Source organism: Choloepus didactylus, chromosome 5 (assembly GCF_015220235.1).
Source record: "Choloepus didactylus isolate mChoDid1 chromosome 5, mChoDid1.pri, whole genome shotgun sequence".
NCBI lineage: Eukaryota > Metazoa > Chordata > Mammalia > Pilosa > Megalonychidae > Choloepus > Choloepus didactylus.
Window position 1 is genome coordinate 28,870,047 of NC_051311.1, and position 18,268 is coordinate 28,888,314.

The 18,268-nt window shown below is 35.9% G+C and overlaps 1 protein-coding gene across 1 annotated transcript in view; it reads left to right on the top strand.

Annotated features, from left to right (window-relative positions):
- PTPRN2 (protein tyrosine phosphatase receptor type N2) overlaps positions 1–18,268 on the top strand; it is a 1,313,563-nt gene that overhangs the window by 487,978 nt on the left and 807,317 nt on the right. Inside the window, exon 4 of the mRNA XM_037835719.1 lies at positions 10,651–10,768. Coding sequence (XP_037691647.1) covers positions 10,651–10,768 — 118 coding nt within the window. The remainder of the gene's footprint in view (positions 1–10,650; positions 10,769–18,268) is intronic.

The window sequence follows — 18,268 nt, forward strand, 5'->3', positions numbered from 1 at the left end:
GAAATATATCTTTTATTCGTACTCATTTCTTCAGAGATCAGAAAATTGAATACCTAAGGTCTTAGTTTACTGGGCTGCTTTTAAAATACCACAGACTAGTTGGCTTAAACAACAGGGTTTTATGACTCACAGTTTTGGGAGCAAGAAGTCCAAACTTAAGGTGTCAGCAGTATTGTGCTTTCCCGGAAGTCTGTAACATTCTGGTGGTGGCTTGCTGGCAGTCCTTAACTCAGTCTTTACTTCCCTCACATGCCCATTTGTCTCCTTTGGTCTGTTACTCCTCTGCATCCAAATTTCTTCTGCTATCAGGACTCCAGTCATATTGGATTAAGACCCACCCTGATTTGGTTTGCTGTCTTTTTAATAGACTCTTCGAAGATTGTCTATTAACATCATATGTATTTATGAATGAATTCACATCCATAGTACCAGAGGTTAGGACTTGAGCATGTCTTTGTGGATGAAGTGATTCAATCCACGACAGCTAATGAGTTTCTAATTTCCTCTACTTTATCAATTTATTTCATCAAATATTTAGCAATCGGTGGTTTTCAGGGTGTGTGATTATGCTTATTCAGATTCTTGCTTCTTGAGAAAGTGCATAACATAGCAAGAATGGCCACAATAGAAGTTTTATTTATTTATTTATTTATTTATTTATTTATTCATTCGTTTTTTATTGACACTGTTCACATACCATATAATTATCCAAAGGTCCAAAGTGTACAATCAGTTGCCCCTGGTATGATCATAGAGCTGTGCATTCATCAACACAATTATTTTTTTTTCAATTTTTAGAACATTTTCATTATTCCAGAAAAGAAATAAAGACAAAAAAAGGAAACTCAAATCCTTCCAAACCCCTAACCATCCCCCCTCCATTATTGACTCATAGTATTGATATAGTACATTTGTTAGTGTTGATGATAGAATGTTAAAATACTACTAATTGTAGTATATAGTTTGCAATAGGTATTTTTTCCCTGTATGCCTCTCTATTATTAACTTCTAGTTATAGTGTCATACATTTGTTCTAGTTCATGAAAGAGATTTCTAATATTTGCACAGTTAATCACAGACATTGTCCACCTTAGGGTTCACTGTTTTATACATTCCCATCTTTTAACCACCAACTTTCCTTCTGGTGCCATCTTGCCCCCTGTATTAACTCTTGAACCTCCTGGCTTAGCATTTAATTGTCTTCATTTTTATTCACAATTCTATGCCCCTCTATGCCTTAGTTTTGCTGTGTCCCTTCCAACAGGCCTATCAATGTTTTTCAAACTGCAAGTCACTACTCATTATTGACTACAAAAGAATTTTAGGGTATTTCAGCCAGAATTTTTAAAAAGTGAAATAGAATAGAGTAGGTAAAATAAAATAGAATAGACTAGAATATTATTTGTTTCACACATAATAAGGGTAGGCGATGTTTTTGAAACTTCTGTTTGTTTTCACTAGATCTCACTGTAAAATGTGTATCTTACTCTTGGGTACTGCTAAAAAAGGTTGAAAGTTGCTGTCTTAGTTTCTCATACATACCAGGTACTCTTTTTTGTTTGTTTGTTTGTTTTTTATGGGTTCGTTCACTTAATGCTAAGATGCACTGCCCACCACACCCCTTTCCTACCTCTACTTCAGCCTCCTCTGTTGTCTTCCTCAGCAGTCTTGTCCTGTCGTCTTAGTGTGCCAGGGCTGCTGTAACTAATGCTACAGCCAGATTGGCTTAAACAACAGGAACTTATTGTCTCACAGTTTTGGAGTCTTGAAGTCCAGAGCAGGCTGTCTCTGAAGTCTGTAATGTTCTGGTGGTGGTTTCCCAGCCATCCATAACTCGATCTCTGCTTCTGTCACATGGCCATCTGTCTCCTAATCTAATCCTACACCGTCCACTTTCCTTTGCCTGTAAGGACTCCAGTCATATTGGATTAAGGCCCACCCTATTTGAGTTTGCCCTCATCTTAATAGGATCCTCTAAGGTCCCATGCACAAATGGGTTCACATCCACAGATCTGGGGTTACGACTTGAGCATGACTTTGTGGGGGGCACGATTCAATCTTAGTAGCTGGTTATCGCAATCTGCATCTTTTCAATGTGGCTCTCCTCCATCACAAAGTTGTCAAAACAAACAAACAAACAAACAAACAAACAACAAACTCAGGGTTTTCCCCTACAAAGCTGATGTATTCTCTGTTCTCACTGATGATTTCTTATTTTTCCCAGTGACTTATCCAATATACCTTGAAGTCAACCTCAAAACCTTGCTCTCCTTTATTTCTTCATTTAAGTAATGATTAATTCTTATCAATTCTCTTTCTGACTCATCACTTCAAAAACATCCCCACTTCCATCCTTTGAGTTCACAAGGTTATGCAGAAAAAAGGGCTTTTTTCTATAATCCTTACCAAAAGCTTTTCCCTCTGTGTACACAGAAAAGTGCCTGGCCCATAGTTAAGGCTCAATAAATATATATTACTATTATTTTTAATTTTTAACATTATTTTCATATTGTTATTTTGGTTGCTTTTTAAGAGTCAGTTTGGGTAATTTTACTGTTATGTTCATAAAGCTCTTATACAGGAAAAAGCCAGCACTTCCCAGTGTGACACTGAAGGTCTCCTGTGACGATCCTCTCAGCTGGTCATGCACAGGCCCCCCACTGCCTTCCTCTGCTTCTATTCAGGACATTTTCTCATCACTTCATATCAACACTGTGCCCTGAGCACGCCACACAATTTCACAATCGTTAGTCTCTTGTCTCGTGCTATTCCATTGTCTTAGAGTTCTTCCCCTAACCCAAGTCTACCTGTTAGAATTCAATTTATCATTCAAACTTAGTTCAATACCACCTTTTTTTTTCCTATAAAATTTTTCCTAACCTTCTCAATCCATATTAAACTCATTTCCTTATTCCCATAGCAGTTTGCTTATAAGTTTACTTATACAGTTGTCACCCTACAACTTGGATTTAGCTAATTATGTATCTGTCTGTGTTTAATACTAGACTGTAAGCTGAAGAAGATAGGAATCATGGTTCGTTCATCCTTGTCTTCCCGTAACACTTAAGGCAGTGCCTTATGTAGAATATACGAGTAAGCTTAATATAGTCAACTGACAAGTATGAAAAATAAAAAAACAACTTTTCTTCATATCAGTTGAATTTTAAGTCAAATCTTCTGAAACTTGGTCAATATTCATGAATTCCAAAAAGACATCCCTGAGAAGACTATATTCCTTGCAAAAACAAAATGAAAAATTACATTAAAAATATATATATTGCTTTGTTTGTGTTGTTTGGTATTTGTTTCCTAGAAGTTTAAAAGCATTTGTTTCTCTTATTTAGACCCACTTCTTGTATTTTTTTTTCTTTTCTTTTCTTCCCATGACAATTGACTATGGAACTTCTTCAAACAAAAATGCCTAATTTTGCAGGCACTAGCTGATGAGAAAATGCAATGCAATTCTTTCATGAAGAAACTTCTATAGCAAATCATATTTTTTTAGAAGAAAAATTTTGGAACATGGGTTTGATTCACATCCTGAAATAGCCTTAAGAATTAACATTAAGATACAGTTGACCATGTGAGCAGTTAAAGAAAGAAAATTCATGTGTTATGTTTAAGAGACATGAACAAAATATTTTTCCATGAAGCAAAATACCTAGGAGATTTTCATTTTCATTTGTCTTCCCTAGAGAAATGCAAAACCATCTAAAATTTATCTGTTCTTCCCAGAGTTTTGTTTTTAATTAAAATTTTATTTTGAAATAATTGTAGATTCATGTACAGTTGTAAGAAATAATACAGAAAAATTGACTGTACCCTTCACCCAGTTTTTCCCAATGGTAACATATTGAAACTATGTACATTATCACAACCAGGATACTGACATTGATACATTCAAGATACAAAACATTTCCATCACCACAAGGATCCCTCATGTTGCCTTTTAATAGCCATACTCACTTCTCTACCTCCCCACCCCTTCATTAACCTCCAGAAACCACCTATCTGTTCTCCATTTCTGTAATTTTATCATTTCAAGAATGTTATGTAAATGGAACCTTACAGTATGTAACCCTTTCAGATTGGCTTTTCTCATTTGGCATATTTTTCTGGAGATCCATCTAGGTTAATATGTATGTCAGTAGTCCCGTTCCTTTTTATTGCTGAGTAGTAGTCCCTAGTATGAATGTACCCATATTTGTTTAACCATTCACCTCCTGAAGGACATCTGGGTTGTTTCCAGTTAGGGGTTATTACAAATAAACTGCTGTAAGCATTCATGTGTAGGTTTTTGTTTGACCATACGTCTTCATTTCTCTGGGATAAGTGCCCAGAGAAGCAATCACTGGGTTATATGGAAGCTATGTGTTTAGTGTTTTAAGAAACTGCCAAATACTCTTCCAGAGTAGCTGTGCCATTTTACATTCCCACCAGCAATGTAAGAATAATCCAATTTCCCCACTTGCCAGCATTTGTTGTCACTATTTTTATTTTGGTCATTCTGATAAGTGTGTAGTGATATTTGATTGTGCATTTGATTTTCGTTTCTCTAGTGACTAACGATGTTGAACATCCTTTCATGCTTTCATGTGCTTTTTTACCCTCTGTATATCCTCTTCGGTGAAATGTCCATTGCCCATTTTTTAATGGACCTTTTTTTTTTTTTTTTTTACAGTTGAGTTTTGAGAGTTCTGTATATATTCTAAATACTGGTCCTTTGTCATATATGTGGTTTGCAAATATTTTCTCCTGCTCTGTAACTTGTCTTTTAATCCTCTTAGCAGGGCTTTTCACAGAGCAAAAGTTTTTAATTTGATGAAGTCCGATTTATCAATTTTTCCTTTTATGGATCATTCTTTTGGTGTCAAGTCTAAGAACTCTTTGCCTGGGTAAGATCTCCAAGATTTTTTTTTTTTAAGTTTTATAGTTCTACATCTTTCATTTAAGTCTGTGATCCATTTTGAATTAAGTTTTTGTGTAAGGTGTGGAATATAAGTCAAGTTTCATGATTTTGTCTGTCGATGTCCTGTTGCTTCAGCACCATTTATTGAAAATGCTTTCATTCCACCATTCAATTGCTTTTGCACCTTTTCCAAATAGTTGAGCATATTTGTGTGGGTCTATTTCTGCATTCTCTATTCCGTTTTATTGAACCATAAGTCTATTCCCCCACCAATACTATATAATCTTGAATATAGTATCTGTATAGTAAGACTTGAAATCAAGTTGAAAGATTTCTCCCACTTTATTCTTCTTTATCAAAATTATTTTAGCTAATGTAGTTCCTTTGCCTTTCCTTGGCATCATCACTATATTGAGACTTCCAATCCATGAGCACATTATAAGTCTATCCACTTATTTAGATCTTCTTTGATTTCTGTCATCACCATTGTGTAGTTTTCAGCACACATGTTCTGTACATGTTTTGTTAGATTTACACTGAAGTATTTACTTTTTTGAGTCATTATAAATGCCATTTCAGTTTTCATTTCAGTGTCCATGCATTCATTGCTATTATATGGAAAAAGAATTGAAATTATTTGTTCTAGGAGGTTTTTTTGTTTGTTTTGTTTTGTTTTGTTTGGAAATTCTTTGGAATCCTCTACAGAGACAACCATGTCATCTGGAAATAAGTGCCTCTTACTTCATTTTCTTGCCTTGTTATATTAGCTAGAACTTCCAGCACTATACTTAATCTTAATTATGAGAGTGGACATCCTTGACTTGTTCTTAATCTTAGCTAGAAAACATTCAGTCTTCCACCTTTAAGTATAATGTTAGCTGCAGGTTTTTGCAGTTGGTCTTTATCAAGTTGTTGAATATCCCCACTATTCCTATTTTATTTTTGACAGTTTTTGTCATGAATGAATGGGTATTTAATTTTTTCAAATGCTTTTTCTGTATTGCTTGATATAATCATCTGATATTTTTCTTCTTTAGCCTATTAATATGGTGGATTACACTGAATGATTTTGGAATATTGAACCAGGCTGGAATCCCTGAATTAAACCCTACTTGGTCATGATGTATAATTTCTTAATATATTGCTGGATTTTATTTGCTAATATTTTCTAAAGGATGTTATGTCTATATTAAGGAGGGTCTGTACTTTTTTTTCTTTTACTATCTTTGTCTGGTTTGAATATCTGGTTAATACTAGTTTCACAAAATGAATTGAGAACTATTTACCCCTCTTCTCTTTTGTGGAGGAGTTATATAGAATTGGTGTTAATTTTTCTGTTAGTATTTGGTTGATTTTGCCAGTAAAACTCTCTGTGCCTAGAGATTTCTTTGGGAGTAAGTTTTAAATTATGAATTCAATTCTTCCTTAATGGTTATAGGGATATTCAAATTATCTATGTTATATTGGATGAGTTGTGGTAGTTTGCATTTTCTGAGGAATTGTTCCATTTCACGTGAATAGCCAAATTTATGCACGGTGAGTTTTTCATCCTTTTGGTGTTTGCAAGGTATGTAGTGATATACCATTTCATTCCTCATATTGGTGATTTGCATTTTCTCTCTTTTTCTTTGACAATGTTGATAAAAGTTTGTCAATTTTATTACTTGTTTCAAAAAACCAGCTCTGTTTCATTGGTGTCTTAGTTTTGGCTTGACAGTAGGAATTTATTGGCTCATGGCTTTGAGGATAGAAGACGTCAAAATGAAGGTGTCAGGAAGTCAAAACTCTCCACAGTCTGTAGCATTCTGTTACCAGCTGCTGGCAATCCCTGGGATTTCTTGGTTTATCTCTGCCTCCCACCATGTGGCGATGCCCTCTCCTTTTTCTCTTCCATGACTTCTAGGGTCTCTTTGTAAGCCTCTAGTCATCTGGATTAAGGCACCCCTGGGTCACTTTGCTACACCTCAATTAAAAATAACATCTTCAAAATGTCCCATTTACTATGGGTTCATACCACAGGAACACAGATTAAGATTAAGAACATGTTTGCTGGGGGACATAATTCAATTTACCACAATTTTTTTTCTATGGCTCTTCAGTTTTCAATATCTGCTCTTTTATTATTTCCTTTCTTCTGCTTGCTTTGGATTTATTTTGCTCTCCTTTTTCTATATTCTTTATATGGGAGTTTAGATTAGTGATTTGAAAATTTTCCTCTTTTCTATTGTAAGCATGTAGTGCTATAAATTTCACTCTGAATACTGCTTTAACTGTGACTCACATTTTGATATTTTATATTTTCAGTTCCATTCAGTTTAATTATTATTTTTTTATTTATCTTGGATTCTCTTTGATCTGTGGATTATTTAGAAGTGTGTTGTTTAATTCCCAAGTGTTTGGAGATTTTCCTGTTATCTTTTTGTTGTTGATTTCTAGTTTGACACCATTGCAATAGGAGAATACACTCTGGATGGTTTTAATTTTTTTAATTTGTTAAGAGTTCTTTTATGGTCCAGAATATGATCTGACTTGTATGCTCCATGTGCAATTGAAAAGAATGTATACTCTGCAGTTGCTAGGTGGAGTGTTATATAAATCCTATTAGTTGATAGTTTTATTGAGTTCTTTCCTATCCTTGCAGATTTTATGTTTAGTTGTTCAATCAGTTGTTGAGAAAGGAGTATTGAAGTCTCCAGCCATTATTATGGATTTGTCTGTTTCTTTTTTCAGTTCTATCAGTTTGTGTTTCATATATTTTGCAATTCTGATTTTCCATGATTGCTATGTCTTCTTGGTAGATTGATCCTTTTATCATTATATAATGTCCTTCTTCATTTCTGGGAATTTTCTTTGCCCTGAAGACTAATTTTATCAGATTTTAATATTAATATGCCACCCATGCTTTCCTCTGATTAATGCTTGCATTAAATGTCTTTTTCTAGTCTTTTACCTTCAACCTGTCTATATCATTATATTTGAAGTGAGTTTCTTATAGACAGCATATAGTTTGATCATGTTTTTTAATCCACTCGGTCAATGTCAGCCTTTCAATTGCTGGATTTAGCCCATTTACATTTAATGTAATTATTGATATGTTAGGGTTTAAGCATGCCTTTCAGTTTCCCATGCTATCTCCATTGATCCTATAATGGTGGGTGGTCTCCTTACCACTGGGCAATTGTGGAAGTCCTGACTCTCCACTAGGCTTCCTCTGATACCATACCAATGCAGTAAAGGGGAGGGGTGCCTTGTTGCTGTTGGGTTGGTATGGAAGTTGAGGATCCTTTGGTTCTCCACCAAAGTATGAGGGAAGTGGCTTGCTCCTGGCCAATAGGGATGGAAGTTCCAGCTCCCTACTTAGCCTAGTCTGACAATACCCTGGCAAAGTCTTGGAGAATCTTGCTACTGTCTTGTGAGGGCAGAACTGTACTCTCCCTTCTTAGGCTTTGTTGGTATGAGTGGAAGTGGGGCTGCAGTTTTTTTTCTGTATCTTTGGCTGGTGTATAACAGTTATTGTCTACAAGTATTCTGCCTTGACAGAATACTACTTGCCTGATCCTTTGGCTAAAGAGAGTAGGCTTTTCTTAGGTCTGTTGTAGTTGTTTTTGTCTGCACCCATTGGCATTTCTGGGTTGCCAGCCTCTTCAGCAACAAGTCTAGGATATACAAGACGAAAAGAAAATCCCAGAAACTCATGCTATGTCATTCCTTGTATCCTGAGTTACCTAGCTGGTCTGCTTTCTTCTTTCCACCTTTTAGAGTATTATATTTGTTTAATTTATAATGTTAAAGTTTTTAGTTGTACCTAGTGAGAGGGATAGAGGAAAGTATATGTATCCCATCTTTCTGAAAGCTAGTCCTGTCTTCCCAGGCTTTTATATTTGTCCAATACAGGGCTGGGAGAGAAGTTCATAGGTGATGTTCAGTCCCCCAGATGTATGCTATCCTTTTGTCCTCATATCCAAGGACACATTTCCAGCTTCCTCTCAGGAAAGCTTAGAAATCTGGGCTGAGGAGAATACAGGGTCCTCCTAAGACTGCTCAATTCAGCCCAACCCTACTAGCTCGCCAACTTCTGTCCTCGAATGACTGAGCCCTTTTCATACACTCTTGAGATGAAGTAGATCAGACTTTTGTGCTCTTTGAAATGAAAACTTTTATTGAATTTCTGTTGTTGAATTTTAAAAATGAATTATTTCATGAGACGTTTCTATTGTGCTTTTGATTTATTCTGTTTCCTGATAAATATTAATATTAATGACATTGTTTTGGGAAAGGAATGGTTAAAATATGTTTTCCAAATTCACAGTGCTTGACATTATGCTAACACTGGAAAATGCTTTCAATTGAGCATACCCCTTGGAATGGACCAATAATAACCATATAAACATTCATTGCATGTAGATTTTGTAGCTGCTTTTGGCAAATGGAATAGACTTGCTTATTATTAAGTACATTTAATCCTAAAATAAAGGTAACAGTGTCTTAAGTGCCATGACTGTCTACCCGCAGTGACCTATTCTCCAAAAGTTATGTTCCAAACAAACCTTCTGAGAACCAGTTGCCATAGGAGGCCATCTTATTTGGTGAATATTTCCATCAGCTTCCCCTTTGGGTAATGCTTTTGAGCCTTCTGAGATTTAGAAATGTGCAAGCTGTTTGAATTTTGCCACCTGTAAAATTTTTTTAAATGTTAGATTTGCTTTTTATAAAAAAAAAAAAAAAATGTAAGTTTGTTTGTGAAGGCAGCTTATTATCTACTGAGCCCTTCATTTAAAATTCCTTCCAGAATATGTGGTTCTCAGCAAGTTTTGAACTTCCTCCCAACACACACACATGCACACACACACACAAACAAGCACAGAGCTTTCCTGATTGGAAGATTTTGGTAATGTGTTTTTGTACAGGGCGTAAAAATATATCTCTGTAATTACATGATATTTAGTGATTAGATAATTATGGATAATTGCATGGGGTAGTTCTAAGAGCTAAAGTGTTACTATAAGATCTAAAATGTACAAATTGCATAATAATTATTCTTGGGAGTTATTTGGTAATTCTGAGCATAATTATCATGTGATCTGCAGTGCATGTAATTAATGCATAATCACATGGATTTTGCCTTCATAACTACTTCACCCTTGTTATAAAGCTCTTTGTCATAACATTTGAGTATAAATATAATGTAATTGGCTCCCAGATACAGTACATTAAACCCCATGATAATTGCTTTCCCAGCAACAATACCCCTTATTCCATTCCAAATGCTTGACTTTTAAGCCAGATGGGGTTAGGAAGAACAAATTGCCCAAGAAATGTTGAGCAGGCAGAATAGTGGGTGAATAGTGGATAAATATCTGCCCATTATGGATGAGAGTATCTTTGCTATCAAACCTTTCCATGCTGAAAACTTTTCATCTTTCACCATGGCCAAAAATATCTTTTATGACTAAAATGTATATTTGGCTGAGGTCTCTTTGCTGTCCAGTCACAGCCAGCATTCATTTGCCCTTTTTTGTAATGTAGCTAAACATCCATCATCTTTCTGGTCTAGAAGTCTCCGAAAGTTGGAATTCCTTTAAGGAGAACATCTGGTTCGTAAGAACCTCACTTTGGTTAATGGTATCACTAGCTTGAAGGAAAATTATTTCTAAAATAGCACTGATTACTTATGACACTGTTAAGACCTTTGGCTAAACTTCCAAAATTGATAACGTAGTTTTTGCAACTTTTCCCCACAGGTTTCACATGGCAGGATGACTATACCCAGCGTGTGATGGCCCAGGAATTTTCAAACCTCCCCAAAACCTACCCACGGCATCCTGAAACTTCTTCAAGGGAGAAGTCCAACCCAGCCAGGTAAGCTGATTGGTGCTTCCTTCCCTATTTGTATCGTAGTCCACTGGAGAAAGGTGAGTTGGAGTGACCCTCTGGAGTGATCCTCTTTTCATTGAGGGACATGCCCAGTGAGCACTTCCCCCATTTTGCCATGAGGTTGGTAGAAAAGTCTTGCATCTTTTGGGTCTTGTTTAAAAGCAGAAGTAGTCAAGAATTCTCATTTCTCTGTAAGAATTTATGTTCACTTCAATACAAAAAGAATTGAATCATGAAAGACTATGCCTTCCCATTTCCCAAAGCATAGCAACCTTTCCTGAGCTAAATACTTTATATCATCCCATTTCATACTACTACAACCTATGAGATAATCAGTAATGCCATACTCCTTTTTTTTTAAATGAGGAAATTGAGACATTGGGAAGTTAAAAATTAGTCCAAAGGAGCCACAGTAAGAAAACTGGGACTGCCTGTTTGATTCTAGAGTTACTGGGCAAGGAAAATCTCAAGCAATGACAAAAGGCCGGGGTGTTGCCAGGAGACTGTGAGCCTGTGTGCATGGACGCCACCCACGTCTGACACATGGACATCTCCCCAGTGCCAAATCAGGGCCTGGTGCTAAGATGCCCTTGATAAATATTTTTTGTTGTGGGATTCCATCGTGGATAAAAACCATCCTGAATCTCAATCTTTCTATTCTATGTACGCACACACACATTTGTTTTACAGAGATACTCCCCTGGGGGCCAGGCACTCTTCCAGGGCCTGGAGACACAGGTACACAGGAACAACACAGACCCAAGTCCCTGCCCTCCCTGAGCACACCTTCTGGAAGGGGAGACAGATGATAAACAAGGGGAAGACATTTGGCACAGAGAAGATTGTGCGGGGCTTTGGCAGCCACGTGGAAACTCAATCTCTCTCCCAGTGGGATGGAAGCCACCAGAGGGCTTTGCATGCAGGAGGGACGGAGCCTCTGGCTCCGGGTAGGGAATGGACTCTGGAGGATTAGGGTGGATGCAGGGATCTGGTTGGGGGGCTTTTGCAGTGACCAGGTCCTCATGGCAACATGCACAAACGTGGGTCCCAGAAAACTCTGAGTGTGGCCTGTGATGGCCTCCATGTGGCGAGAGTAAAGGAGGTTTTTACTTTCTTCTTTAAACTTTTCTATAATTACCACGCCTTTGACATTGACCATTACTGGTGAGTACATAAAATTAATAATTTTTAAAAAGTCCATCCACCTTAAGTTTCCTATTCAGGCAATGCCTCTCTCAGCTTCATCATGTTTTAAAAAATAAAGTCTGAATTTGGAAAGTCCACTTTACCCTGAAAGAGAAAGAGAGACAGAGAATATTCTATACCCATAGCTTTTAGTTAGAAAAATCTCAGTAACTAAAAGATAATGATATCTGCCTTCATTTTATAGATGGAGCCAGCCAAGTCACTAAAAATTTCATTTCAGTGTTCTTGTGCATATTCGATGAGTTAATACCTATAAGGAACTTATAACTAGACCCCAGCACATAGTTGGCACTGAAAGAATATTAACCAGATTAGTGATCTTACTAGACTGCGAACTTCTTGAGGGCAGGAACTATTTCCTTGCATTACTTGTGCTGAGCATATCCACCTTTAAAAACTACTTTAACAAAGAGAATGGGCCATTATAGTTTTTAAAGATATGGGAGACTTTCTATAAGTAAAAACAAAGTATCGTTCAACTTGAGCTGTCTTGAATTTACATTTTTATTTTAGACGAGTGCAAATGCTTCACACTGTTTTTTTTATTTTTATTTTTACTTATTCACTTATTATTTTTAAATTAGAGAACTGGTAGACTTGCAGAAAAATTATGCAGAAAATTTAGAGCTCCCATGTAGCCCCCCTATTATTAATGCCTTGCATTAGTGTGGTACATTTGTTACAATTAATAAAAGAAAATTATTGTAATTGTACTATCACTATAGTCCATGGTCTACATATAAGTTCCCTGTTTGTGTTGTACAGTCACTATGTTGTTTTATCTTTTTAATTTTTATTCTAGCAACATATATACAACCTATAATTTCCCCTTTTACCCACACTCAAATATATAATTCAGAGCTCTTAATTACATTCACAGTGATGTGCTACCATCACCACCATCCATTATCAAAATGTATCCATCATCCTGAACAGAAACTTTGTACCTTTTAAGCCTTAGCTTTCTATTCTCTACCCCTACCACATCCCTTGGTAACCTATATTCTAGATTTTGACTCTGAGTTTGCTTATTCTAATTATTTCATATCACTGAGCTCATACAATATTTGTCCTTTTGTATCTGGCTGATTTCACTCAACACTATCTTCAAGGTTTATCCATATGGTCACATGTATCAGGACTTCATTTCTTTTTATGGCTGAATAATATTCCATTGTTGTGTTTATAGCACATTTACTTTATCCATTCACCAGCTGATGGACACTTGGGTTGCTTCCATCTTTTGGCAATCATGAATAATGCTGCTAGGAATATCGGTGTGAAAATGTGCTCAAGTCCCTACTTTCGGTGCTTTTGGTTATATACCTAGAAGTGTGATTTCTGGGTCATATGGTAATTGTGTCCTTAACTTTTTTAAGAACCACCAAACTGACATCCACAACAACTGCACCATTTTACATACCCACAGTGAATGAATGTGTGTTCCTATATCTTTATATCCTCTCCAATAATTGTAATTTTCCATTTTTAAAATAGTAGTCACATTAGTGGATGAAAAATGGTATTTCATTGTGGTTTTAATTAGCATTTCCCTGATTGCTAATGATGTTGAGGTTTTTCATGTGCGTTTTGGTCATTTGTAGATCTTTTTGGAAAAATGTCTAGGCAAGAATTTTGCTAATTTTTTAAATGGTTTGTCTTTTTGTGGTTGAGTTGAATGATTTCTTTATATATTCTGGATATTAAACCCTTATCATATATATGGTTTCCAAATATTTTCTCCCTTTGTGTGTGTTGTCATTTTACTTTCATGATAAAGTCCTTTGCACAAAAATTTTAAACTTTTATGAGGTCCCATTTATTTTTTCTTTTGTTTCTTGTGCTTAGGGTGTAAAGTCTAATAAACCATTGACTAACACAAGATCCTGAAGATGCCTCCCTAAGTTTGATATTTCTGGCTCTTATATTTAGGTCTTTGATCAGTTTTGAGTTGATTTTGGGATATGGTGTGAAGTAGGGGTCTATCTTTCATTCTTTTGAATATGGGGATCCCATTTTCTGAGCACTAATTGTTGAAGAGACTCTTCTTTTCCAATTGAGTGGTCTTTGCCACTTGTCAAAAATCAGTTGGCCATAAATATAAGGGCTGATTTCTGAACTCTGAATTTGATTCCATTGTTCTATATGTATGTCCTTGTGCTAGCATCATGATGTTTTGATTACTGTGGCTCTGTAGTGAGTTTTCAAATAGGGAAGTGTGAGTCCTCCAACTTCGTTCTTTTTCAAGATAGCTTTGGCCAATTGGTGCCACTTACACCTCCAAATAAATTTGTTGATTAGCTTTTCCATTTCTGCAAAGAAGGTTGTTGGAATTTTGATTTGGATTGTATTGAATGTGTAAATCACTTTGTATAGAGTTGACATCTTAACAATATTTAGTTTTTTAATCCATGGGCATGACATGTCATTTCATTCATTTAAGTCTTTGATTTCTTTTAGCAATGCTTTGTAGTTTTCTGTGTATAAGTCCTTTACATCCTTGGTCAAATTTATTCCTAGATATTTGATTCTATTAGTTGCTACTGCAAATGGAATTTTTCTTGATTCTGCCTTCTGATTGTTCACTACTCATGAATAGAAACACTACTGATTTTGTTGATCTTGTATCTTGCAACATTGCTGAATTCATTAATTAGCTCTAGGAACTTTGTGCTGGAATTTTCAGGATTTTCTGTATATAGTATCATGAACTATAAAAGGGAAAGTTTTACTTCTTCCTTTCCAATTTAGATGCCTTTTATTTCTTTTTCTTTCCTAATTGCTCTGGCTAGAACTTTCAGTACAATGGCAAATAAGTGACAGTGGTCATCTTTGTCTTGTTCCTGATCTTAAAAGGAAAGCTTTCAGTCTTTCACCATTAAATGTCAGGAGCTAACAAAACCAAGCACAGCTAAGCAAAAATCACTTTCACTATCTTTGCAAATTGGCTTTGCATTGGCTGCTGCTCTCAGTCAGGGTTTGTCCTCACATCAGCAAGGTCATCCTACGGCAAATGCAAAGTACGGGGTCCTCCCCATCTTTTCTGGGCCTGTGTCTCATCCTGGCTTATGCTTGCTAGTGGCCTTAGGATGCCCTCTCTACTTCCCAGTTAACAGAACTTCTACCTCTTGCAGTTGTTCCACTGCAGGTTTTAAAGCTGGTAATCTTTTGCCCCAGGTGGTCCTTCTCAATTGTTTCTTACACCTCATTCATTGTCTAAGGTTGCTTTTGCCTTGAGAGTAAATTCTGGGGCAAGCTGGAGAGGCGTTTCCCAAGTCAGTCTGTTTCTGCTGGAACAAGGCCAAGGACCCAGAAAGGGAGCACCAGCTAGTGCCAAACTGCCCTGGGGAGGGGATGAAGGAGAAGCCAGGAATGGTGCCAGGAGCTTCATCCATAGCGCCTCAAACTGCACTTTCTTGACTTGACACCTGCCCAGCAAAAGGAGCCTTTCAGCTGTCTTCTGCAGTTCTGAGGGAGCATACGCTCTAAGTCCCCCCTGCTGCTTTTGTCCAGGGCAGGTTGAAACAATGCCAGTGATCTGAAGTGACTAATCAAAAGCAGTGATCAGTGGATTGCACTGTGCTCCCTTTGCATCTTGGGGAACTGGATTTTTATGTCCCTTCTGGCACTAGCAAGCTATGCCAGTGCTGGAACCCACTGCTGCCTGCTGCAGGAGTGGGGGATGGGTGATGGTAACTGCTGTGTGGTGAGAGCAATTTGGTGGTATTTTCTGCAATTTACCAACTTCTTCCTCCCTCTCTTCCCTGGATGCTCTACAGTGTTCCACTGGAGTTTTAAGATAGTTGATTTAGACAGTTCCTCTCTGTTTAATAGTTGTTCTAGTGAAGGCACTAATATTTGGAGTTTTCTAATCTGCCATCTTCCTCCACATTCACTCCTAAATGATATGTCTTTGTAGGTAAATCTTTGATATCATTTTCATTGTTTTCCAGTATTATCAGTAAAATATGCTTGCAGTATTTATTGTGTGAATTTGGGCCACTTATATTTTGCAGAAAGCTATCCTTTTCATGGCTATTTCCAAATTTGTTAACTTAGTATAGTATATAGTATTATAATATTAAAAATTCTTTGTTATATGTGTAGTTATAACCCCTTTGCCATTTTAAACTTACTTCTTCTCTTCACCTTTTTAACAAAATTCTTTAATATCCCTTGTATTCTCTTCTTTTTTTCTAACTTTGGATTTATTCTTCTTTATAAAAATTCTTGAGTTGAATTTTTTTTGTTGTTTTTATACATGTATGTAAGAATTAATGATATCATGTAAATGTATGCCTTTGCCTTTGAATATAGATTTGAAACAATCCTATAACTGATGTATTTTCATTTGCTTTTGTTCTAAATTATCTGCAATTGTGATTTTTATATCCTTTTTAAAAACATGAGTGTTTAATTGGCTTTTTCATTTTCTCATTTTTATATGTTGCTTTTAAACTTTAAATTATACTTTAAATTGGTGTCTGAGTTTACTGCACTGTAGTTAGAGAAAGCAGCCTCTTCATTTTTATGTTTTTGGAAATTTAGAGGTCTACTTTGTGACCTAGTTTATATAATACTTCTATTAATTTTCAATGTATGCTTCAAAAAGGTATTTGCACCCACTATTTGCAGGGAATGAAATTTTATATGTAATGTACAATTATATATATAATTTATAATTTTTCATGTACACAAATGTATATATAAATTGTATTAATCAAAATTATGTCTTATTTATATTTTGACTTACTGAAATTTCTCAGACAAAAACTGTGTTTCTGTAAATTTTCCTTTTGTTGTTAATATATTTTTCTTTATAGAATTTGAGGCTCTCATATTCAGCACATAAAGGCTTATATCATGTCTTTATTGTTGGTCATTATATTTATTGCCATTTTAAAATGGTAATCTTTGTCACCTTTAATGCTTTTTGTCTTGGATTCTATTTTTCTTAAGTTGGATTCCCATTTCTGTTTTGTCTTTGGTATTTCTGCCTGATTAATCTAGGACCGTCCCTTAAAATTTCACCCCTTTGACTCAATGTGTTTTACATAGAGCTTTTATAAACAGTGTAAAATGGCATTTGAGAAAAAACTCACTTGGGAAGCTTAATAGGAGAGTTTAAACAGTTGAGAACCTGTTTCTTTTGCTTTCTTTCTCTTCCTCTATACAGTGTAACTTGTTTGCTTTATATTATTCAGTATTTGTAACTGTATATCTTATTTTAAATTTAATTTGTGGCCAGCACTTTTAGGTTCTAGATATTTTTTAAAGGAGCAGATTTATTCCATTATTGATTAAAGGACTGTACCTTCTGAGTCCCCCTTTGTGCCATGTTCTTTGATGCAATCTTGTGGGGGCGGAAGTGCTAGTGATGATTAGATTGGAATCCTTTGACGGAGTGTTTCCATGGAGATGTGACTCAATCAACTGTGAGTGAAATGTTTGATTGGATAATATCCATGGAGGTGTTACCCTGCCCATTCAGGATGGGTGTTAATTGGATCACTGGAGTTGTATAAAGGAGTTCACAGACAGAAGGACCTCAGAGCAACTGAGAGTGACATTTTGAAGAGCAGCTGCAGCTAAGAGAGGACAAAACACCCCAAGAGCAACACCTTGGAGAACGCCATTTTGAAACACAACCTGGGAGCAAGCAGACACCAGCCATGTGCCTTCCCAGCTAACAGAGGTTTTCTGGCTACCAATGGCCTTTCTCCAGTGAAGGTACCCTTTGCTGATGCCTTACCTTGGACACATTATGGCCTTCAGACTGTAACTTTGTAACCAAATAAACCCCCTTATAAAAACCGATCCATTTCTGGTATTTTGCTTAACGGTAGCATTAGCAAACCAGAACACCCTACATGAGATGATGAGTTTTTTATACATTCACTTTCTTCACTTTCCTAGTAACTCCCTCTGTGCCTTGCTTCTTTTTTTTAATCATATTTTTATTGTAGAATATGACATATGCATAGAAGTGATAACTTTCCAAATTCAATTTAACTAGTGGTTAGAGAGAAAATTTCAAAGAATATTATAGGTTACAGTTCTACAGTTTCAGTTATTTCTTTATTATGAAATATAACATTTATACAAAAAGGTAATATCTTTCAAAGGATGATTTAACAAGTAGGTATATAGGAAGTTTCCAGAGTTGTTATGAGTTATAGTACCATAGTTTCAGTTATTTCCTTATTGTGAAGTATAACATATATACAAAAATGTATAGTTTTCAATTTACAATTTAACAAGTAGCTATAGAAAAAATTT